Raw genomic sequence first — 19,247 nt, 5'->3', positions numbered from 1 at the left:
TAAGGGTGTTAAGGTGGAGGCAAAGTACACTTGCAAGGGGTATCCACCAGCCTTGCAATATTGGGCATACGAGACGATTCTTGATTTACAGAAGGAACACGCCAAGCCCTGTGGATTCAAGTTCCCTAGGATTCTACAGTGGGAGAGCATAGGCCAGCCGAAGCATTTGCATTTGAAGGATGTACTTGCGAGGAGACATGTAAGTTATATTAAATTTAAATAATTCAAGAACTTTTGAATTATACTAATCAACTTATGTCGTTTCTAATTTGATTGTTTTGTTTCCATTACAGTTGTCATGCATTTCTATCCTAAGGCCTCAACCAAATGAGCGAGACTTCTTCGATGTCATATATCAGAGGACAGAGGGGGATTGTAATGCCCTGGTTACCCCATAACAGTTACGGTGAACAGTGAACCAGAAATTTGACTCGCTACTCGAGTCCTTTGGTTAAAACGTGATCTAAGTGCTATTATCAGGTTAAGGTGAAAAATCAGTAAAAAGGAAAGGGTACATTTCATTACGTAAATAAACTGCTCATGAGCCTTTTAAAATGTTTATGAGACATCCACAATACAAAAGAGTCGCTACAGTTTCAAATTTACAATCCCCGCCGGCCTAAGCGGCAAAAACAGGGTAAACCCCTAGTCCCTCTGAGAACACCTTGACCGTGGCAGTCAAGCGGCCCTGTATGTACACAACATCGCCCAAGCTCTCCACTCAGGGTTGGTTAAGCTTCTTTTTTCCTTTACCTGCACCACATATGTAATGCCCCAAATTCCCTAATAAGGTCTAGGACCTTGATTAGGAGGTCGGGAGGGCCATAATTGATTTATTATGATATTTAATGAGTATATGTATGTTTATGTGAATTATATTATTATATGATGGTGAATGCATGCATATGGGCTCATATTTTATATGCAAGAGCATTTTGGTAATTTGGCCGCTGGGGGCGTGATTGTGTAATTTTATGCATATGGGTGAATTATAATTTTACCACATTATATGTGGATTGGTTCGAGCCTTTCGACGTGAGACGATCATGGGAAAGTAAGTGTTCGGTCTAGTCATAACGGGTTTAAGTTCGAGGCTCGGGGTGAATTTAATGATTAGAGCATTACCGGGAATTAAAGGGTAATGGGATGTGATTTATTGGTATTTGAGAATGTTGAGATTAGCGGGTATTGGAGAGCGTTAATTATGATTAACGGTATAGGTTGGAAATGACGGATTTACCCTTGGGAATGTTTAGAAGCTTTTAAATTGGCCTAGGGGCATTTTGGTCTTTTGACCTTAAGGATTGGTTTCAGCTTTTGAGTTTTAGAAGGTTGTGGAGTCGTTTAAAGAAAAAAAATAGAGCATCTTTATCCTTATCTCTCTCCCTCACCGTGTACCATTTCTCTTCCTTCTCCCTTTGGAATTTTGAGAGCCAACTTGAGGGAACAAGCTAGGAAACCAAGGTTTGGGCTTAGGGACTTGACTCAGCCATTGAAGGGGGTTGAAAACCAAGCTTGAGGTAAGGAAACTCAGCCATGAAAGTATGGTTATACTCTGAGTTTGTGCATGATCACGATTATGCTAGCAACTGTTTAGTAGTTGAATGCCCTATTCTTGGATAACTGACATATGATATATGTTGAAAGCATTGCTTACTTGTGTATGCACTGACCCTTCAGTCAGAATCGACAAAAGTGTTAGTATCAGCTGTGAAGCTGTGACTTACTTGTCAGGTTCGGCAGTGATACTGGACACAGGTCAGGTAGCGCTGATTTATTTGTCAGAACGGCCTTAGCGTGAATCACGCAAGCCAACAGAGATTAGATCTAATCGACTACTAGCATTGAATGACTCAAGGAGTATTAATGCCTGACCGACCCTGAGGGTCGATGAACAAACAGAGCTTGAAGGCTAGTGGCTTACCTATCAGCCACTCTCTTGCTAGAAACCAGAGCTTGGAGGCTAGTGGCTCACTTAACAGCCACTCTCCCGCTATAAAAGAGAGCTTGGAGGCTAGTGGCTTACTTAACAGCCACTCTCCCGCTAGAAAAGAGAGCTTGGAGGCTAGTGGCTTACTTAACAGCCACTCTCCCTCTTGAATCATGTGATGTTCACTCGTTGGTTTGGAAGCTTTATGCTCCGTGTGATTATAATGATAATCATTTGATAATGCTTATGTGTAGTGTTATGTTTTCTTGCTGGGCTTCGACTCACGGGTGCTATGTGGTGCAGGTAAAGGCAAGAGGAAGCTGGACCATCCTTGAGTTGGAGAGCTTAGGTGATGACGTGTACATATGCAGCTGCTCGACCGCCACGGCCGAGGTTTAAAGTGGAACTAGGGTTGAACCCTGTTTTGCCGCTTAGAACGGCCTGTTGTAAATATTTTCTGTAATAAACTCTGAAATTTATATTTTCGGGATCCCAATGTATATATTAAACGTTCTAGTGAAACGTTACATCTTAACCAAAATGTTTAATCCCTAAACCGCTAATCATACTTAGTTCACGATTTTGGCCAAATGACTCGGTTAGCGAGTTTAGCACTGTTTACAAGGCACACCGTAACGGTCCCTGGAGTTTGGGGCGTTACAAAATAGCACCCATGAGCCAAGGCCCAGCAAGAAAACACAATAAGACATGATATAATATCAACAACGATCATAATAACCATTCGGGACTATCAGTCCAGGCGAATAGGTGACAATAGACAAAAGTCACAATAATGAGCATCGCTCCCTCTAGCCATGTGACGATAGGGTCACCAGGCCTTAACGGGTAAGTGATTCTTTCATAAGTTTGCTCAGGACAGGTGCATGGTGATTGGTCACCAACATAACCTTCCTCTCGACTCTAGAGTTGAAGCTATGGACAACGTCCCCTAGCCATGTGACAAACGGTCACCGGGGTCATACACCTTGGCTATAGTCATCTGGTCGTAGACCAGGCAAGCGCTTATAAGTTCTTTGACCTTAGGGTCGGTCCCGCATTAATGCCATAGAGCCATTCAATGCGTGATCATCGAATTTAGAGTCGGTCCCTGACTAGTCAGTGTCTCAAACAGGTAATCAGCGTTCACTAGCATTTAATATGCAATCCATGTCCACATATATCAACCAACATGCCTCAATATCAAACCATGCATGCCTTATACCTATACAGGGTGCAACTGTATTCATACACTGTTTTCTTACCTTAGAGTCGAGCTAGAAAGATTAAAAGAACGACCCGTGAGAACGATCAACCTTTAGTCCTTTAGCGGTCACCTAATTAAACCAAACATGAGACATCATTAATAATAATGATCAACATAGGTTCCCACACCAATATCTAGCCTCCGAAAGATCAATCCCAACTAATCAAAGTAGTAGGAACACTCCCGAGGCCTATAACTAAGTTCCCGGGGTCAAAACGAGCAAACGGGGCGAAAACAGGGCAAGGGCTGTGGCCCTAGCACCTTGGGCCGTGGCCCCCAGGGTTCCCAGAGGCAAGGGCCGCGGCGCCCAGCAAGCACAAAGCCTCCACCTGCTTCTTCAAAGAAGGGCCGCGGCTCTCCACCCTGGGTCATTCCCAAACGTGATTTTATCACTCCAAAGCCTCCAAAATCATACCTAAACATTCGCCAATCATCAAAACAAAGTTCCCAAGCTTCCCCATGCATCAAAACCCTCAAAACCCAAGGTTCAAACGAATCGGAAACTCAACAATTCACAAAATCAATTCAAAGCTTAGAAACCCGGAAAAACTCAAAACTTAAACCTCGATTACCTTCGATTGGGTTGTTTTCCGTCAAATCCTTCGGTTAAGAAGCTTATAATATTTTCTAGGATCACTACGCCTCAATCCTTGCTTGATTCCGACTCCTAGAACTCGAGATATCTCCGAAAATGCTCAAACGGTAAAACAGGCTATCAAAAGGAAGAACGAGAGGTTTTCTTATCGTACGATCTATCTGACAGCTACCTCAAGCTTAAGTAACCTCAAATAAAACCTAGTGCTCGGAGTCCCAAAAACACCCCCGGGGACATTATAGTCAAAACCTCCGAAATTTCACCCTGATCTCAAATATTCCCAATTTTTCATCAAATAAGCATTTCTATTACCCCAAAATTGACCCCGTTATGACAAAACTGCTAATCCATCATATATGACCGTCTCATGCCGAATAGCTCGAATATATCTCCATAATAATGGGATCTCATTCACAAATCAAGTTATGCACCCAAATACACATTTTCACCCTTAATGGGCCAAATTATCAGAATAGCATAATTATTTAAATATGGACCCACATGCACGCGTATAACATCATATCATAATATAATTCACATATACATGCATAAACACATTTAATGACATAATTAAACAGTTATGGCCCTCCCGGCCTACTAACCCGGCCATTAAACCATATTAGGAAATCCGGGGCATTACAGGGATGCTCCTAGGTATGCGATGCTGCAGAATATGATCCAGCATGCACTAAAGGATGGAAGACCTTACGATCCTGAGGCAGAGGCTGCTGCGGTGACTGAGATAGCCGTGGAGGCTGGCATATTTGTGGATGATGCCCCAACAGAGATTGCTCCAGATACTAGTATAGAACCTACTTCTGCACCTGCTCCTGGGGCTTATGAGGAGGTGTTGGGTGAGATGGCCAAACTATCAGGTGCAGTGGACGAGGTTAAGGCCACTCTAGGTATCGTCTTTAAAAATCAATAAGTCATATTAGAGAAGTTGGCAACACTAGGTGGTATACCTACTCCTACACCTACTCCAACAGAGGATGTAGAGTACGGCATTCTCCCCACATGTTACAAGCCTTCTGTTGGAGAAGCCACACCTTCTCAGACTGTGCAGACGGTCTTAGGTAGAACTAATCCATGAGTTTTTACATGTTTTAAAGAGATTAGATACTAATTGCTCCTTTACAGGTAAGCGCACTAGACAGAGACCATTAAGGTATGCGGACTATACTCCAGCAGCCAAGCAACCAAAGTTCAAGGACCCAGTTACGATCCTTCCTTTAAAGGTGTTGGATCAAGATATGTTGACAACTTTTAACCGATGGGTACTCGGTGAGATTGACAACAGCAGACCGAGGAAGTTGGAATGTTGTGATGGGACCCCTGTTTGGTTTTTGAAGTTGAAGGTGGCAAAAGAATGGTTGGCATAAACTGTAAGTCTCTTATGTTTGTTAGAACATTTATCTCATTTTAACAATCCACTCTTCCTTAACGCTACTCTATTTATTTGCAGCATCTCGACGCTGCGAATTATCTTATACGGAGATGTCTTTTTGAGTTGCCGAAGACGTACCCCGTGAAAGCCACCGTACTTGATTCATCATTTGCATAATATATTCCTGCTAGATATGAGGAATTCAAGAAAAATGGCAAGACTTATCAATGGGACTCGGACATTCTTAATTTCTTGAAAGGAGAAGCCAAAAACTACAAGAAGCCTTGGGGTGATTGCAACGAGGTCTACTTCCACTGGTGCTTGGAAAATTGGCACTAGGTCCTTTGCGAAGTAAATTTCGCTGATTGGATGATCATTGTATTTGACTCAGATCATTCCAACTTTAGCCATAATAAGTTGTCTGAGTTGATCGAGCCTTGGACTAGGATGCTTCCATCTTTACTCAACGCTTCTGGTATATTTAAAGGACACCCCAAGTTGAAAATAGCTAGACCGAAGATCACCGTTCCAAACTTTGATTGGCGGTGCATGTCCACTGATATTTTCCCACAGTCTAGAACCAGGTAGACATACTAAATTCATATTTTCATAACACTGTTCTCCTTTAATTTCAATACACTCACAATCAAGATTTCTTGGTTTCAGCGGAGATTGCGGCGTATTCGCCATCAAACACTTGGAGTTTATTCTTAGAGACATTCCCTTATCATATGCCATCGAGGACAACATTCAGTACTTCAGGGATAAATTATGCATCGACATTTTTTATGAGAATGTGTACCCTTGATGTTAGAACGTTTATTTTGATTTCGATGACACACAATAGTATATTTCTCCTTAGTTTTGTATATAAAAATGTCATTTCGAGTAACAAAGTCCATTAATACACAAATAAAAAGAGTAACAAAGTCCATTAATACACAAATAAAAAGATTAACAAAGACCATTAGTAGCCAAATAAAAAGTTTAACATTGATGCCATAAATTTCAAACACGAACTTTACAAGTTGCCCTATTATGGCCTAGACCTCCAAAAGTGATGCACTTGCGTTGTACAACCAATTTATCTCCATTGGAAGGATGACGTTTCGTCTTAGGCCTACCTTGTTTCTTCTTTGGACGACCAACCAGGTTTTTCTGCGCAGGTGTTCTCACTTTTATTGTCATAATGTCATGTGGAACAATCCACTCTTCCTCATTACCAGTAGGATATATAAATTATGTGTAAGAGGACCTCCATGTCTCAATTTTATAGTAATCTGAACACAACGAATAAAAGTTCACCCCTCGCTTAAGGGATCCAGATAGTGTATGAGCACATGGGATACCAATAATCTGAAACACGCCTCATGTTCATGTCTTATTCAGGAGGTCGACTTCACCATTCAGCTCACCATCTAACACATGGAACTCATGCCTCCCTATTGCATAAGGAATCAAGAATCGAGCTTTCTCAGCCACATCCACCAAATTTTTGTCATAGTTCAGTGCAAGAGTTGTAGTTGTCTTCTCGCTAGTTTCTCTCCTATCACAGAACCAGGACTGTAGTGTGAAGCGAATAAATTCGACGAATGTAGTTATTGGAAAGCTCCTAGCGTCCCGGGTCTTATTGTTGAAACTTTCAGCGTAATTGCTTGTCATTATATTATACCTAGTATCCATGAAAACTAACATTTAATAGTAACATACATTTAGAAGATTTCATAAATTAAAATACAATTCACAATGACATACCTATTTCCAGGAAAGTAAGCACGGGACCACTTATCAAAACCCATGCCTTCTAGGTATTGAGCAATGGCTGGGTCTTTTGATTTGATTTTTTCGAAGTTAGCGTGGAACTCGGATTTCCTAAAAGCATATGCCGCATTATACATCAACACATGACAATGATCAGTCTTGAATTTAGCAACCACATTCATACTAATGTGGTAGTAGCAAGCACTGTGATAGGCATCGGGGAAAATAGTTTCCAAGGCACATGTAATACTTGCATGCCTGTCAAATACAAACGCCAGGTCTTCGACTTCCCCAATCGCTTCCTTTAGCTTTGACATGAAATACTTCCAAGAATCATGATTCTCACTATCCACAATACCAAATGCAACTGGATATAGATAGTTATTTGCATCCAGCGCGACTGCACATAACATCTGCCCACCATATTTTGTCTTTAAAAAATGCCGCCCACACATAACACAGGACGACATGTACGAAACCCTCTTCTACTAACTCCGAATGAGAAAAAGCAATATTTGAATCGATCTTCCTCAGTGACAAAATCAGTCAACGTCCCGGGATTTTTCTGTTGAAGCATGAACAGGTACGATGGTAACTTCTGGTAGGATGCTTCTAGTGTCCCTCTAACATAAGAAAGAGCCTTCTCTTGGTATCTCCAAGCTTTTCCATATGACAACTCAATGCCATAATCATAATTTCCTCTCTTATGTTGTTTGCCATGTATGCATTCGATCCAGTCTGATATTTTTTCTTTATGCAATGACCAATAACCCAAGGTGCAGCTTGGCGATGGCCTTTATGTCGGAGGTCAAGTGAGCAAGTGTGTTTGTTGGTGAAACGAGTTATCTCGAACATATCAAATTTAGGAATTCTCTTCCCCCTCAATCTCCACCCACAATCAGGATCCTTGTAAGTGATATATCAAACTTCAGTTCCTGACTTCTTCACCACAAACTCGAAGTTCTACTTCATTGCATACAAGTGTGCCTTCGTCTTCAACTCTAACTTGTTCTCAAAAACCTTCCCAACTTCTATTACTCCACAACTCACCCCAGATAACGTGGGGATAACATATGAGGGGCATGGGATATCTTCAGCAGTATACACTGGAGAACTCCATCTATTTCCATCATCTTGTGTAGTTGGACAACTGCTCTCTGAGCCAGCAGTCCTCCGTCCTTGGCTTTCTTGACGTCTTGGCAATGGCCGTACATTTAAATTATCTACTTGAACCACATGTAGCATCGACAACCGATCCTCTGAGTTATCATCAGAACTACTGCACCCCTCAACTCTTTCATCATCATCACCAAAATGGGCAACTAGATCGTCATTGACATAAGGTTCATACTCATACTCATATCCATCATCATGCGTGTAACGCCCTGGCTACCCCAGAACAGTTACGGTGAACGGTGGACCAGAAATTTGACTCGTTACCTGAGTCCTTTGGTAAAAAACGTGCTCTAAGTGTAATTAATGGGTTAAGGTATAAAATCAATAAAAAGGAAATGGAGATTTTATTACAAACTTCTCTGCAGAGCTAAACAAAACATTTACAGTTAGTTCTCAGTTCAAAATGGCCATTACAGTTTTAAATTTACAATCCCGCCGACCTAAGCGGCAAAAATAGGGTAAACCCCCTAGTTCCTCTGAGAACTCCTTGGCCGTGGTGGTTAAGTGACCGCATATGTACACATCACCACATCAGCTCTCCACTCAAGGCTAGGTGAGCTTTTCTTTTCCTTTACCTGCACCACATAGCACCCAAGAGCCAAAGCCCAGCAAGAAAACATAATATTTTTCATAAACATTATCAAATGATTATCATTATAATCACACTGAGCATAAAGCTTTCAAACAAATGAATAACACATGGTTTTTAGCGGGAGAGTGGCTGTTAAGTAAGCCACTAGCCTCCAAGCTCTCTTTTGTAGCGGGAGAGTGGCTGCTAGGTAAGCCACTAGCCTCCAGGCTTTGTTTGTTCATCGACCCTCAGGGTCGGTCAGGCATTAATGCTCCTTGAGCCATTCAATGCTAGTAGTCGATTAGATCTAATCTCTGTTGGCTTGCGTGACTCACGCTAAAGTCGTTCTGACAAATAAATCAGCGCTTCCTGACCTGTGTCCAGTAACACTGCCGAGCCTGACAAATAAGTCACAGCCTCACAGCTGATACTAACACTTTTGTCGATTCTGTATTCAGTCCCTGTCCATATTTATATAATCAACATGCCTCACAAATATCCATGCATGTCACACATACACAGGGTGCAGTTTTCTTACCTCGGGTTCGAGCAAGAATGAATACAAGAACAACCTTGAGAACGATCAACCTTTTGGTCTTTTAGCGGTTACCTGGTCATAACAAAATTATGGGATTCCATCAATAAAATGAATAATAAAAGGTTCCCAAACCAAAACCTAACCTCTGGGACCTCAAACACTACTCAACCAGGTAGTAGGTTCAATCCCGAGGCCTTAGGTTTGAATCCCCAAGCCAAAAAGCTCACTTTGCCCAAAAATGCCTTAAGGGTCGCGGCCCTCCCTGGCCATGCCGCGGCCTGCCCCTCAGACAGAGGCGCCTAAACCTAGCAGCCCCCAAGGGCCGCGGCTCACCCCTGCCATGCCGCGGCGCAAGCTCCAGTTCAGCCAAAACCCTTGTTTTTCTTCCCTTGTGTTTCTCTTCGAACCAACCCTTCAAACCCAATTTAAACACCACCCAAACCTCTTTCAAATACCCATTTAAACCCCTAAACAACACTCATAACTCTCCCTCATCATAACCCAAGACAAACCCCCTAAAACCTCCATCAATTCCAACAATCCTCCATAAAAACACAAGCTGAAACTTATCATTAAAACAGGGCAAAACCAGAAAAGTAATGATCAAAGCTTACCTCAAACTTGGTATTAAACCCTCTCCAATGGCTGAACTAAATCCACAACCTTAGCCCCTTGATTTCCTAGCTTAGCTCCACACTTGAGCTCAAAATTCCAAAGAAGATAAACTATGGAGATGAATGTACGGGAAGGAGAAGAAGGGAACTTTGTTTTTGGTTCTGTTTTACAGCCATCTTAACATCATATATATCCAAATCCCAAATGACCATTATACCCCTAGGTCCTTTAAAGCTTCTAAAACCAACTCAAGGGCAATTTTGACACTTTCCACTAATCCCGTTAATCATAACTAACGCTTCCCAATTCCCGCTAATCTCAAAATTCTCAAACATCAATATTTCACCTCCCGTTACCCTTTAATGCCCGGTAACACTCTAATCATTAAAAGCACCCCGAGACTCACCCCGAGCTCCGAGCTTAAACCCGTTATGACCAAACCGACATTAAACATTCCTTGATCGTCTCATGCCAAATGGCTCGAACAAACCCACATCATAACGTGGTCTCAAATTATATCACCAACATGCGAACAAATAATCAATTTACCCTCAACGGGCCAAATTACCATCACACCCCTGTAATAAGAAATATGGACACATATGCATGCATTTCACATCATATCATAATACAATCAGCATATACATGCATTTAATCAATTAATAACATAATTAAGCAAGTATGGCCCTCCCGGCCTACTGTTCACGCCGTTAAACACAACGGAGAATTTGGGGCATTACAATGCGGGAGATTTGTTGGGGGAAAAAAAGTTTCATTATGACTAGGACCTCCCATGCATACACTTGGCCCAGGAGATGTTTGTGGAACAGCCGTGCAGGATTGATTATGATTTTCCATATTAACACTCGCTCTAGGAGATGGATCAATAAGAGCAATGTTCTTTGCAACCGAACTAACGCATAAAGGAACCCGATGTTTTAAGGACTTCGAATTTTCAAGAATAAGAGCACTAACTCCTTCATCATTTGTGATTTCAATGGGATCTACGCAAAAATCATTGCATGTAAACAACACTTCCAACTTTAAGTCAAACAATGACCTATCCACTTTCAACTTTGAATACAACTTCTCCAATAATTCTATGTAACCAACATCAATTGGTACATGTATTATAGTGTTCAAACCAGCTTTGAAATTCTATTTTTCTGCTTTTTGTTCCCAAACACCGTTGTAAGAAACAATTATATTAACTCTGGAGCCTGCAAATTTACAAAAAAAAAAAAAACATAAGAAAATTATGAAAATAAAGTGTAATCGATAAAGAATCGATGATGAATTGATGTCTATGAAAATCTGTATTGCAGTTCAACATCGATGCCACATCGATGACATTTCGATGCATAATCGATGCTGATGGTTGCCATCTGTACGTGATTCCATTTCGATGGTATATCGATGCCATATCGATGCTAAACCAAGTCAACATGTATGGCATCGATTTAACATCGATACACCATCGATATTACATCGAAAATAACATCTAAATTAGATGTTCGCCTCAGCATCGACATTCTATCGATGTACCATTGAAATGGCATCGATGTACCATCGAAATGCCATCGATGTATCATCGATGCTGATGGTTGCCATCTGTACGCGATTCCATTTCGATGGTATATCGATGCTGAACCAAATCAACATATATGACATCGATTCAACATCGATATACCATCGATATTACATCGAAAATAACATCTAAATTAGAAGTTTGCCTCAGCATCGACATTCCATCGATGTACCATCGAAATGGCATCGATGTACCATCGATTTTGGAATGGCTCCCACATAATCGCAGATCCGAAGAACAGTTCAAAAATTGCAGAAAAAAATCAAAACTCAACTGTAGAACAGTTTGAATCTAATATTTAACCATGGCATTTCATATTCACAAGTAGATTAATGAAATGATACTTACCCATGATTTTTTCTCTTAAAAAACGCCAAGAAACTTCCAATCCGTTCCAGATCCGAGCAGCTATGAAAAAATGGCTGTAAATGATGGATGAGAGAAAGAGATAGAGAGAAAGATGTGTGAAGTTTTAAATTTGAATGAGGAGGGTATTTTTGTCAAAAATAAGGGAGGGGGCACATTATGGGGAGAATTTTTATGATAGCATGTTAAAAAATTTAAATATGTTATGATGCATAGTGTAAAATTTCCCTAATAAAATAATATTTATTTTATTGTAGTACTGTCCACGTGTCATTTGTAGAAATGATGTCTGTCCAAATGGTTGAAACAATGTCCATATAGCACCCTCGTAATATTAATAACAAATATCCAATTGATGATGTACAAATCAAATCATATCAAATTTTGAGTCATGTGAAGGGAAGGGAAGGGATTCAATTTCAATGTACATTTTCAGTATTATTATTATTATTATTAAGAATAATAAAGTATTGTCAGGTTTCAATTTAGATTAATATGCAATATTCCAAATGAATCATTACATAATCTAAAATCATATGCACACCTCACTCCTGTTCGTTCCTACCCACGGACCACCAAACAAGAAAACTTAACTGCTTTGACAAATTACAAATTAGGATTATCTTCTCACTTATTATTAGGGAATATAATTTAATTTTATAAAATGATTGTGATCAACGGTCAACACTTTCTTTGATCACTGTTATCTCGTGATGCAAATATGTAATTCCTGGGATGGGACCCATCAGTAATCCCAGGCTAAGATGTGGTGGACCCACCTTCCATCTTATGTGTCTTTAACCCAACTATTTTCATCAATGCTTACTGTAATAGCCATGTGACGAGTGATATCACCAAAATATCTTAAATATGGACATAAATATTAAAAAGTTACACATAATGTGAAGTGATAATTTTTGTCAACTAATCATATTTACTTAATAATAATAATTAGTACACTCAATTTCTAAAATATGTACTTAAATCATATACTAATGTATTTTATAATAGGGAATTTCAGATTTGATAAATATAATTAATTAAGTTGAATTAATATGTCACTGAGTATAATATTTAAGTGCATGTTTTGAGTGTATATATCATTAAACTTTATTTAAATTGAGACATGCTATTTTATAATAAAGTGATACATTATGTGTAATGTACACTACACGTATCATTACTCCCATATCATATAATCCGACTTTTATTTCTTTCAATGGACAAAAACACCAAAAGAAAAAAAAATGTTGTTAAAATGAAAATATAAATACACACCACACAACTTTGTAATTTTTTTCTTCACATTTTTAGACAGTTTACCAATTAAAGTATTCATCACTAACTTTCTATTTAGAGTATATTTGCTGATTTAATTAACTTTTCAAAAAAAAAAACTAAACTTACACGGTTTTACTTTCACTTTCTATTCACGCAAGCAAACACATGATTGACTCTGCATGTCAAATAAACTTTATCATAGGAAAAAAAAACTACACAAAAATTATAAATCTGTATGTGTGTAATAAAGAATACAACAACTACTAAATAGGCAATGCGTGTATAAGTGTGAATATTATTAAGTACATAAAAAAATGATTGGTTGGTTAGAGGAGTGAGTGAATGGGTTTAAGTTTAGTGAGTTATTATACATTAAAGTCTCATCCCATCCCATCCCATTCATATTGATATTGATATTGGATTTAGATGGTTTCGAGTGCACATTATTGAATGCCTAAGCGTTGGCCACTTGGCTGGCCATGTGGCACTTGCACTGCTCAGTTGGAGCCAGCACAGCCGATATTTAAGACCAAAGCTTTTCACTTTCTATATAAAAGGTCAACAACAGTCTAATAAATTAAATACTGAGAAATTAACATTTGTAAATGCTAAAAGTTACTAAAAATTGTCTATTTTGCAAAAGAATCTAACTAATTGACATTTTCAATTTTAAATTTCATGATTAAAGGTTTTGATATTTTTAGAAGCTTCAGAATCAGTAGTGGAGCACTGAAACTTAAAATAGACCAAAGTAATGAAAAAAAGGAACCAAAATGTTTTCTATTGGAATAAAATGTTCTTTTTTTTAGTGTTGAATATCGTGGTAGTAATTTTATTAAAAAAAAACGATTAGATATAGATTTTTTTATTATTTACTAAAAATCATTTCGAAAGGAATCTATCTTGCACAATAAGGAGTCAAACAAAAATGGGAGAAAAATAACATTAAGAGAAAGAGCTTTTGGTTGGTGTGGTGTTAAATGGTTGGGGCTTTGCCAGCAAACCAGAACACTCACTCATTCTTGGCCTCATGCCATGGCTCACTAAATGCCGGCCATGTAAGTTCTAACTTCTAAGAACACCCACATTGAGTGAGTTATATTACCAAAATATGTAAAAAATAACTAAAACTAACAAAAATGTGTATACATTGAATGATGTATTTTACAAATATTTTTACATAAAGCTACAGTACCAAGCTATATTTAATGTATACTATTCATCCTTTAACCCAATATTATAATATTAAAATATATTAGGATATTATTGATAGTTATAAAAAATATTTGAAATGAATAAAAAATGTTTGAAAACATAATATTTAAATGATATAGAGAAAAAAAATAGAGAATCTGATGTATGGTAAAATGTAAAACTTAGAGGTAAAATAGAAAAATGTGTGTTTTTTAGAGGTATTTTAAAAGTTGAAGTAGAACACCGGATGGGAGTGCTCTAACCATCAATATTTCACATATTTCACATTTGTACAGGAACGATTATAAGATATCTATTTCTTTTTTACGTAAATTATTTTTCTATTTCGATACTTGGATAGATATACTTATAATTTTTTTATATGATAATATACATTGTAATTATTTAGGGTATCCTGTAAATTTTTATTAAATTATGAATAATTTATAAAGTCAAAATTTTACACCTGTGCAACAAATAGTTTAAATTTTATTTTCGGTATTATAACTTATTTTAAAATTTCTTGAAAATTTATAAAATAATCTAAATAGTTATAATATACACCATGATATAAAAATAATTGAGATTATATCAAAGTGACAAAGATTAAAAAAATTGCACCGTAATTGTTAATCACTACCTATATATTTATATATAATAATAAAATAAAAAACTTGCTTTATGAAATACTGTATTTAAGTCTATAATCTTGATCAAGTGTAATTGCACGGTCAAATCCATGATTATTTCTAATATCACTCCCACTAAATATTTTCCATGATTTGTTTCTTATATTACTAATTCTTGTTTATCTCATTAACTACACAATCAAATCAAATATAGAAAGAATAGAAATATTGTATAGACAGCACCATTATCACCAATGGTTGTGAAACCGATCCCCACAATCGATTGCTGTCTACAAGCAATTGTCTTTCTTATATTAAATCATTATTATTATTATTATAATAAACCCTACTCTACAACTACAACTACAACTACAACTACAACTACAACTAAGTAATCAGTGTATAATGTACTAGTATTTTATTCACCCCAAAAAGAGAGGGGAGGGTCAAAAATTCAAAAGTATAATCTTTATATTCTATAGTATTATATTTATACTCATTCATATAGCATTGAGAAAGAGAGGACATAAATGTCATTAAATATTATCTTGAGGGTATTATTTTAAAAAGCCTCCAAAAAATACAGAGATAGACAGCTCAACTGGTACTGCTGCCACTGTAAGAATCCATTCAAGTTTTTAAAAAGTCTCTCTTTATCACTCTATCTCTATACCCTTTCTCTGGTCGCCGGAGAGTTCGATAATCCCCAAGAGAAGAAACCCATTTCTTGGAATTTTCCGGCGAAGCCAATGCCCCTCAAAACTCACCTCGCCGACCTCACTCCACCCCAAAAAGACGCCTCTTAAAACCCATAAAAAACGACAACAAAAAAGGAAACCCAGATAAGATAACGATGTCAATCTACGACGCTGCGTTTGTGAACTCCGAGCTCTCCAAGCCCACCTCCATATTCGGGCTCCGGCTCTGGGTCGTCATCGGAATCCTCGTGGGTTCACTCATAGTCATCACACTCTTCCTCCTCTCAATCTGCATCACTTCTCGCCATCGGACCAAGCACAAGTCCAAATCTTCGACCAAGCCCACCTCAACCATGGCCGCCGCCATTGATGTACAAACCCCAGTGATCTCCAAGGAGATACAGGAGATCGTTCACCACCATCCGCAGCCTGAAATCCATGTCGAAATCGGCAAACCCGACCACAGGGTCGTCGTGTTCTCGGATCGGGCATCCAGTGGGGAGAGCAGGGGAACGATGATGAGTGGAGGTGATACGACGTCGTTTGGAAGCGGTAACGTAGGTCCTGAGGTTTCGCATCTTGGGTGGGGAAGATGGTATACTCTGAGAGAGCTTGAAGCCGCCACCAATGGGTTGTCTCCGGAGAATGTGATTGGAGAAGGTGGGTATGGGATTGTCTACAGTGGTATTCTTGGCGATGGTACCAGAATCGCAGTCAAGAACCTCTTGAATAATAGGTACTCATTTTATTTTTCTATGGGTGAGTTAGTGTTTGGACTGTGGGAAAAGAAAATGCTCTATCTGATTGTTGAGAAAGCATAAGAAAAGCAGGTCTCTTTCTAATCTTAAATTTTCTATTTGTTTTTCATAAATTTGTTTGATTGCATTTTTCGGTGAACTCAATTTTTTTCCCTGAGAAAGAACATCTTTTTCTTTTTATTCGTAATTAAGCACTTGTTCCCTTCTTCTACACACCTTCGTGTCCTCCTTTTTCATTTCTTCTACTGTTCATCAAGGCTCTTTGCTCGTTTATAACCCAATTTTTTTTTTTAATGTTTAATTATTATTTCCGTGTATACATATTGGCTAACAGGCTTTCTCACGAAACTGTTCAATTGTTAGGGGTCAAGCTGAGAAGGAATTTAAGGTGGAGGTTGAAGTAATTGGGCGTGTAAGACACAAAAACCTAGTGAGGTTACTTGGATACTGTGTTGAGGGTGCTTACAGGTACTTATATATTTCTTCATATCTGAATTAATGCTGTGGTTTTTCGGGTTTTGTTCAGTCAAGAGATTTCATTAATTTACCTTGTTTTGTTTATTAGAATGCTTGTGTATGAGTATGTTGACAATGGTAATCTGGATCAATGGCTCCATGGGGATGTCGGTGAAGTCAGTCCACTAACATGGGAGATCCGAATGAACATCTTACTGGGAACAGCAAAAGGGTACTGCGATCAATTATTTTCCGTATGATTTTCACCTTAGTTTATGTGTGTCAAAGTCTTTCTGAATTGCATTTTTTCATTGTGTAGTTTGGCCTATCTTCATGAGGGTCTTGAACCAAAGGTTGTCCACCGTGATGTGAAGTCTAGCAACATACTAATTGATCGACAATGGAATGCTAAGGTGTCCGATTTCGGTCTTGCAAAGCTCTTGTGTTCCGATACAAGCTATGTCACAACTCGTGTTATGGGAACTTTTGGGTTAGTTTCATCTTCTTGATATCCTTTGTTTCTCTCCCTTGGTAATCTGTTGATGAGAGTTATTTATGTAAGAATTTAGTACTTGCGTTGTTATTAAGATTCTGAAGAAAGCTCTCATTTGGCATTTTTCTCTAGTTATGTTGCACCAGAATATGCCTGCACTGGAATGCTGAATGAGAAGAGCGATATTTATAGCTTTGGAATTCTCATCATGGAGCTAATTACTGGAAGAAACCCCGTTGATTATAGTCGACAGCAAGGGGAGGTTAGTGTTGATTATTATTTGTTTGTACCTTGTATTTTGCTTTTCTGCGGCCAAGTATATGCTGAATATGAATCTATATTTGCAGGTGAATATGGTTGAATGGTTGAAAACTATGGTCGGGAATCGAAAATCTGAGCAAGTAGTTGATCCCAAGTTGCCTGAGATGCCAACTTCCAAAGCACTCAAACGTGTTCTTCTTGTTGCCCTTAAATGTGTTGATCCTGATGCAACAAAAAGGCCAAAGATGGGACATGTTATCCACATGCTTGAGGCAGATGACTTGCTCTTTCGAGATGTATGTCTTATGTCCTAGTGATTTCTAATTCATTTGTTTTATTATTTGCAAAGCGAGTTCCTTGATCCATTTTTTGTTCTCAATATGCAGGATCGCCGTACTGGGAGAGATATTGCTCAATCAAATCGCGATCCCCAACAAGAAAGTCGTGCTGGTGCTAAGATAGGTGATAAGCAATTGGGTGGAGAGACTTCTGATACAACAAGTGAAGGTGATAGTGGCAGGATTCATCACCAGCCAACAAGGTGGAGATAACTCTGCTGGAAGATTAGGTGACTAACAGATAAGATCCTCGTTTTTTGAAGCTCGATTTCTTTTCCCAACAAGATTTTTTTGCTGCACCTTCGCTCGCACAAGAAAAACAACAAAATCTGTATCTGTTGTATGCTTAAGCTTCTTCCTCTATACCTTTTCAGATGTGCCCTGCATCAGATTGTGATGCATCTGTACATTTGGGACAAAATATTTTTTCATCATTGTTATAGATATCATAGGTTCATTGATTTTTTTTTTTTTGCTTGTAAAACATAATATGGTTAGTGTTACTTCAAATATACATTCTTTCCAAATATCCACATTATAAGAGCCAAATCTCTCTTATCTTATGTATCTCCCCATCTTAAATTGTCATTCATAAGCTTCCCACTTTCTGTCACAATCATTGCCAGCCCCAAAACCAGTTGGAATTATGGGTGGTGGACCCAATTTTACCAGCTACTTTTGATAAGCACTGGGATGGGCATCAACATCAAAGCCAACTTCAAAATTTGGATTGTTTCTTGGTATGGACCAAGTTACCAGCTAATCTATTGAAAGCTATGCTGCTGCAAATTTACTTATTCATGTTGTTTTTCCTTCCCCTGGTAGGACCAGCAAGATGGGAAAAACCATATCTATATTGGAAATGTGGGCATGGTGTTGGTTTTCCATCAATGACATAACATGCCTTTGTTTTTTCCTTTATTCTTTTTCTTTTTCTTATTTTGGGGGTTTCATTTATTGTTAAAATTTTGTCATGGACAAGTTTTCAACAGTAAGCAGGCCATCATTGCTTTGTTGGGATGGTCTTTTTTGTTCTTTTGCACCAGCCTGCAACATTAAAAACTTGGGGTAAGTGATTACTTGGTCATTTGGTCACATTCTTCTGAACCAGTCTTCCATTTTCCAAACGTTTTTTTCTTCTCTTTTCTATGCCTTAGCTCTGCGATCAAGCAACCCTTTTAGAAAGCTTGTCCACATATGTAATTATAGTATATCTATATATATATATATATATTTATATAACAACTGGCCATTATTATTACTTTTAATCTATCTTCTATTTGGCTAAATATAGAGAATAATAATAATAAAAATGCTGGATAATAGCGATGAAAGCTTTTGTTTTCTT

At 38.3% G+C, this 19,247-nt stretch overlaps 1 protein-coding gene across 1 annotated transcript; it reads left to right on the top strand.

Annotated features, from left to right (window-relative positions):
* Nucleotides 1-15,495: 15,495 nt before the first annotated feature.
* Nucleotides 15,496-18,457, top strand: LOC133796758 (probable serine/threonine-protein kinase At1g01540). Its single transcript, XM_062234405.1, has 7 exons — nt 15,496-16,329; nt 16,715-16,819; nt 16,917-17,039; nt 17,127-17,297; nt 17,433-17,562; nt 17,648-17,857; nt 17,948-18,457. Exons 1-7 carry the CDS (start codon nt 15,749-15,751, stop codon nt 18,110-18,112), a joined length of 1,485 nt encoding a protein of 494 aa, XP_062090389.1. The 5' UTR covers nt 15,496-15,748; the 3' UTR covers nt 18,113-18,457.
* Nucleotides 18,458-19,247: the final 790 nt, after the last annotated feature.

Source organism: Humulus lupulus, chromosome 8 (genome assembly GCF_963169125.1).
Source record: "Humulus lupulus chromosome 8, drHumLupu1.1, whole genome shotgun sequence".
Classification (NCBI taxonomy): Eukaryota; Viridiplantae; Streptophyta; class Magnoliopsida; order Rosales; family Cannabaceae; genus Humulus; species Humulus lupulus.
The sequence above is the reverse complement of the archived record's forward strand: the minus strand, read 5'-3'. Positions and strand labels throughout refer to the sequence as shown.

What these genes read in the sequence shown, in the direction of transcription:
- LOC133796758 (XM_062234405.1), top strand. Translation starts at nt 15,749, where the DNA reads ATGTCAATCTACGACGCTGCGTTTGTGAACTCCGAGCTCTCCAAGCCC. An exon ending in TTACTGGGAACAGCAAAAGG is followed by an intron (nt 17,040 to 17,126) that starts GTACTGCGATCA and finishes TTCATTGTGTAG; the next exon opens with TTTGGCCTATCTTCATGAGG. An exon ending in ATAGTCGACAGCAAGGGGAG is followed by an intron (nt 17,563 to 17,647) that starts GTTAGTGTTGAT and finishes CTATATTTGCAG; the next exon opens with GTGAATATGGTTGAATGGTT.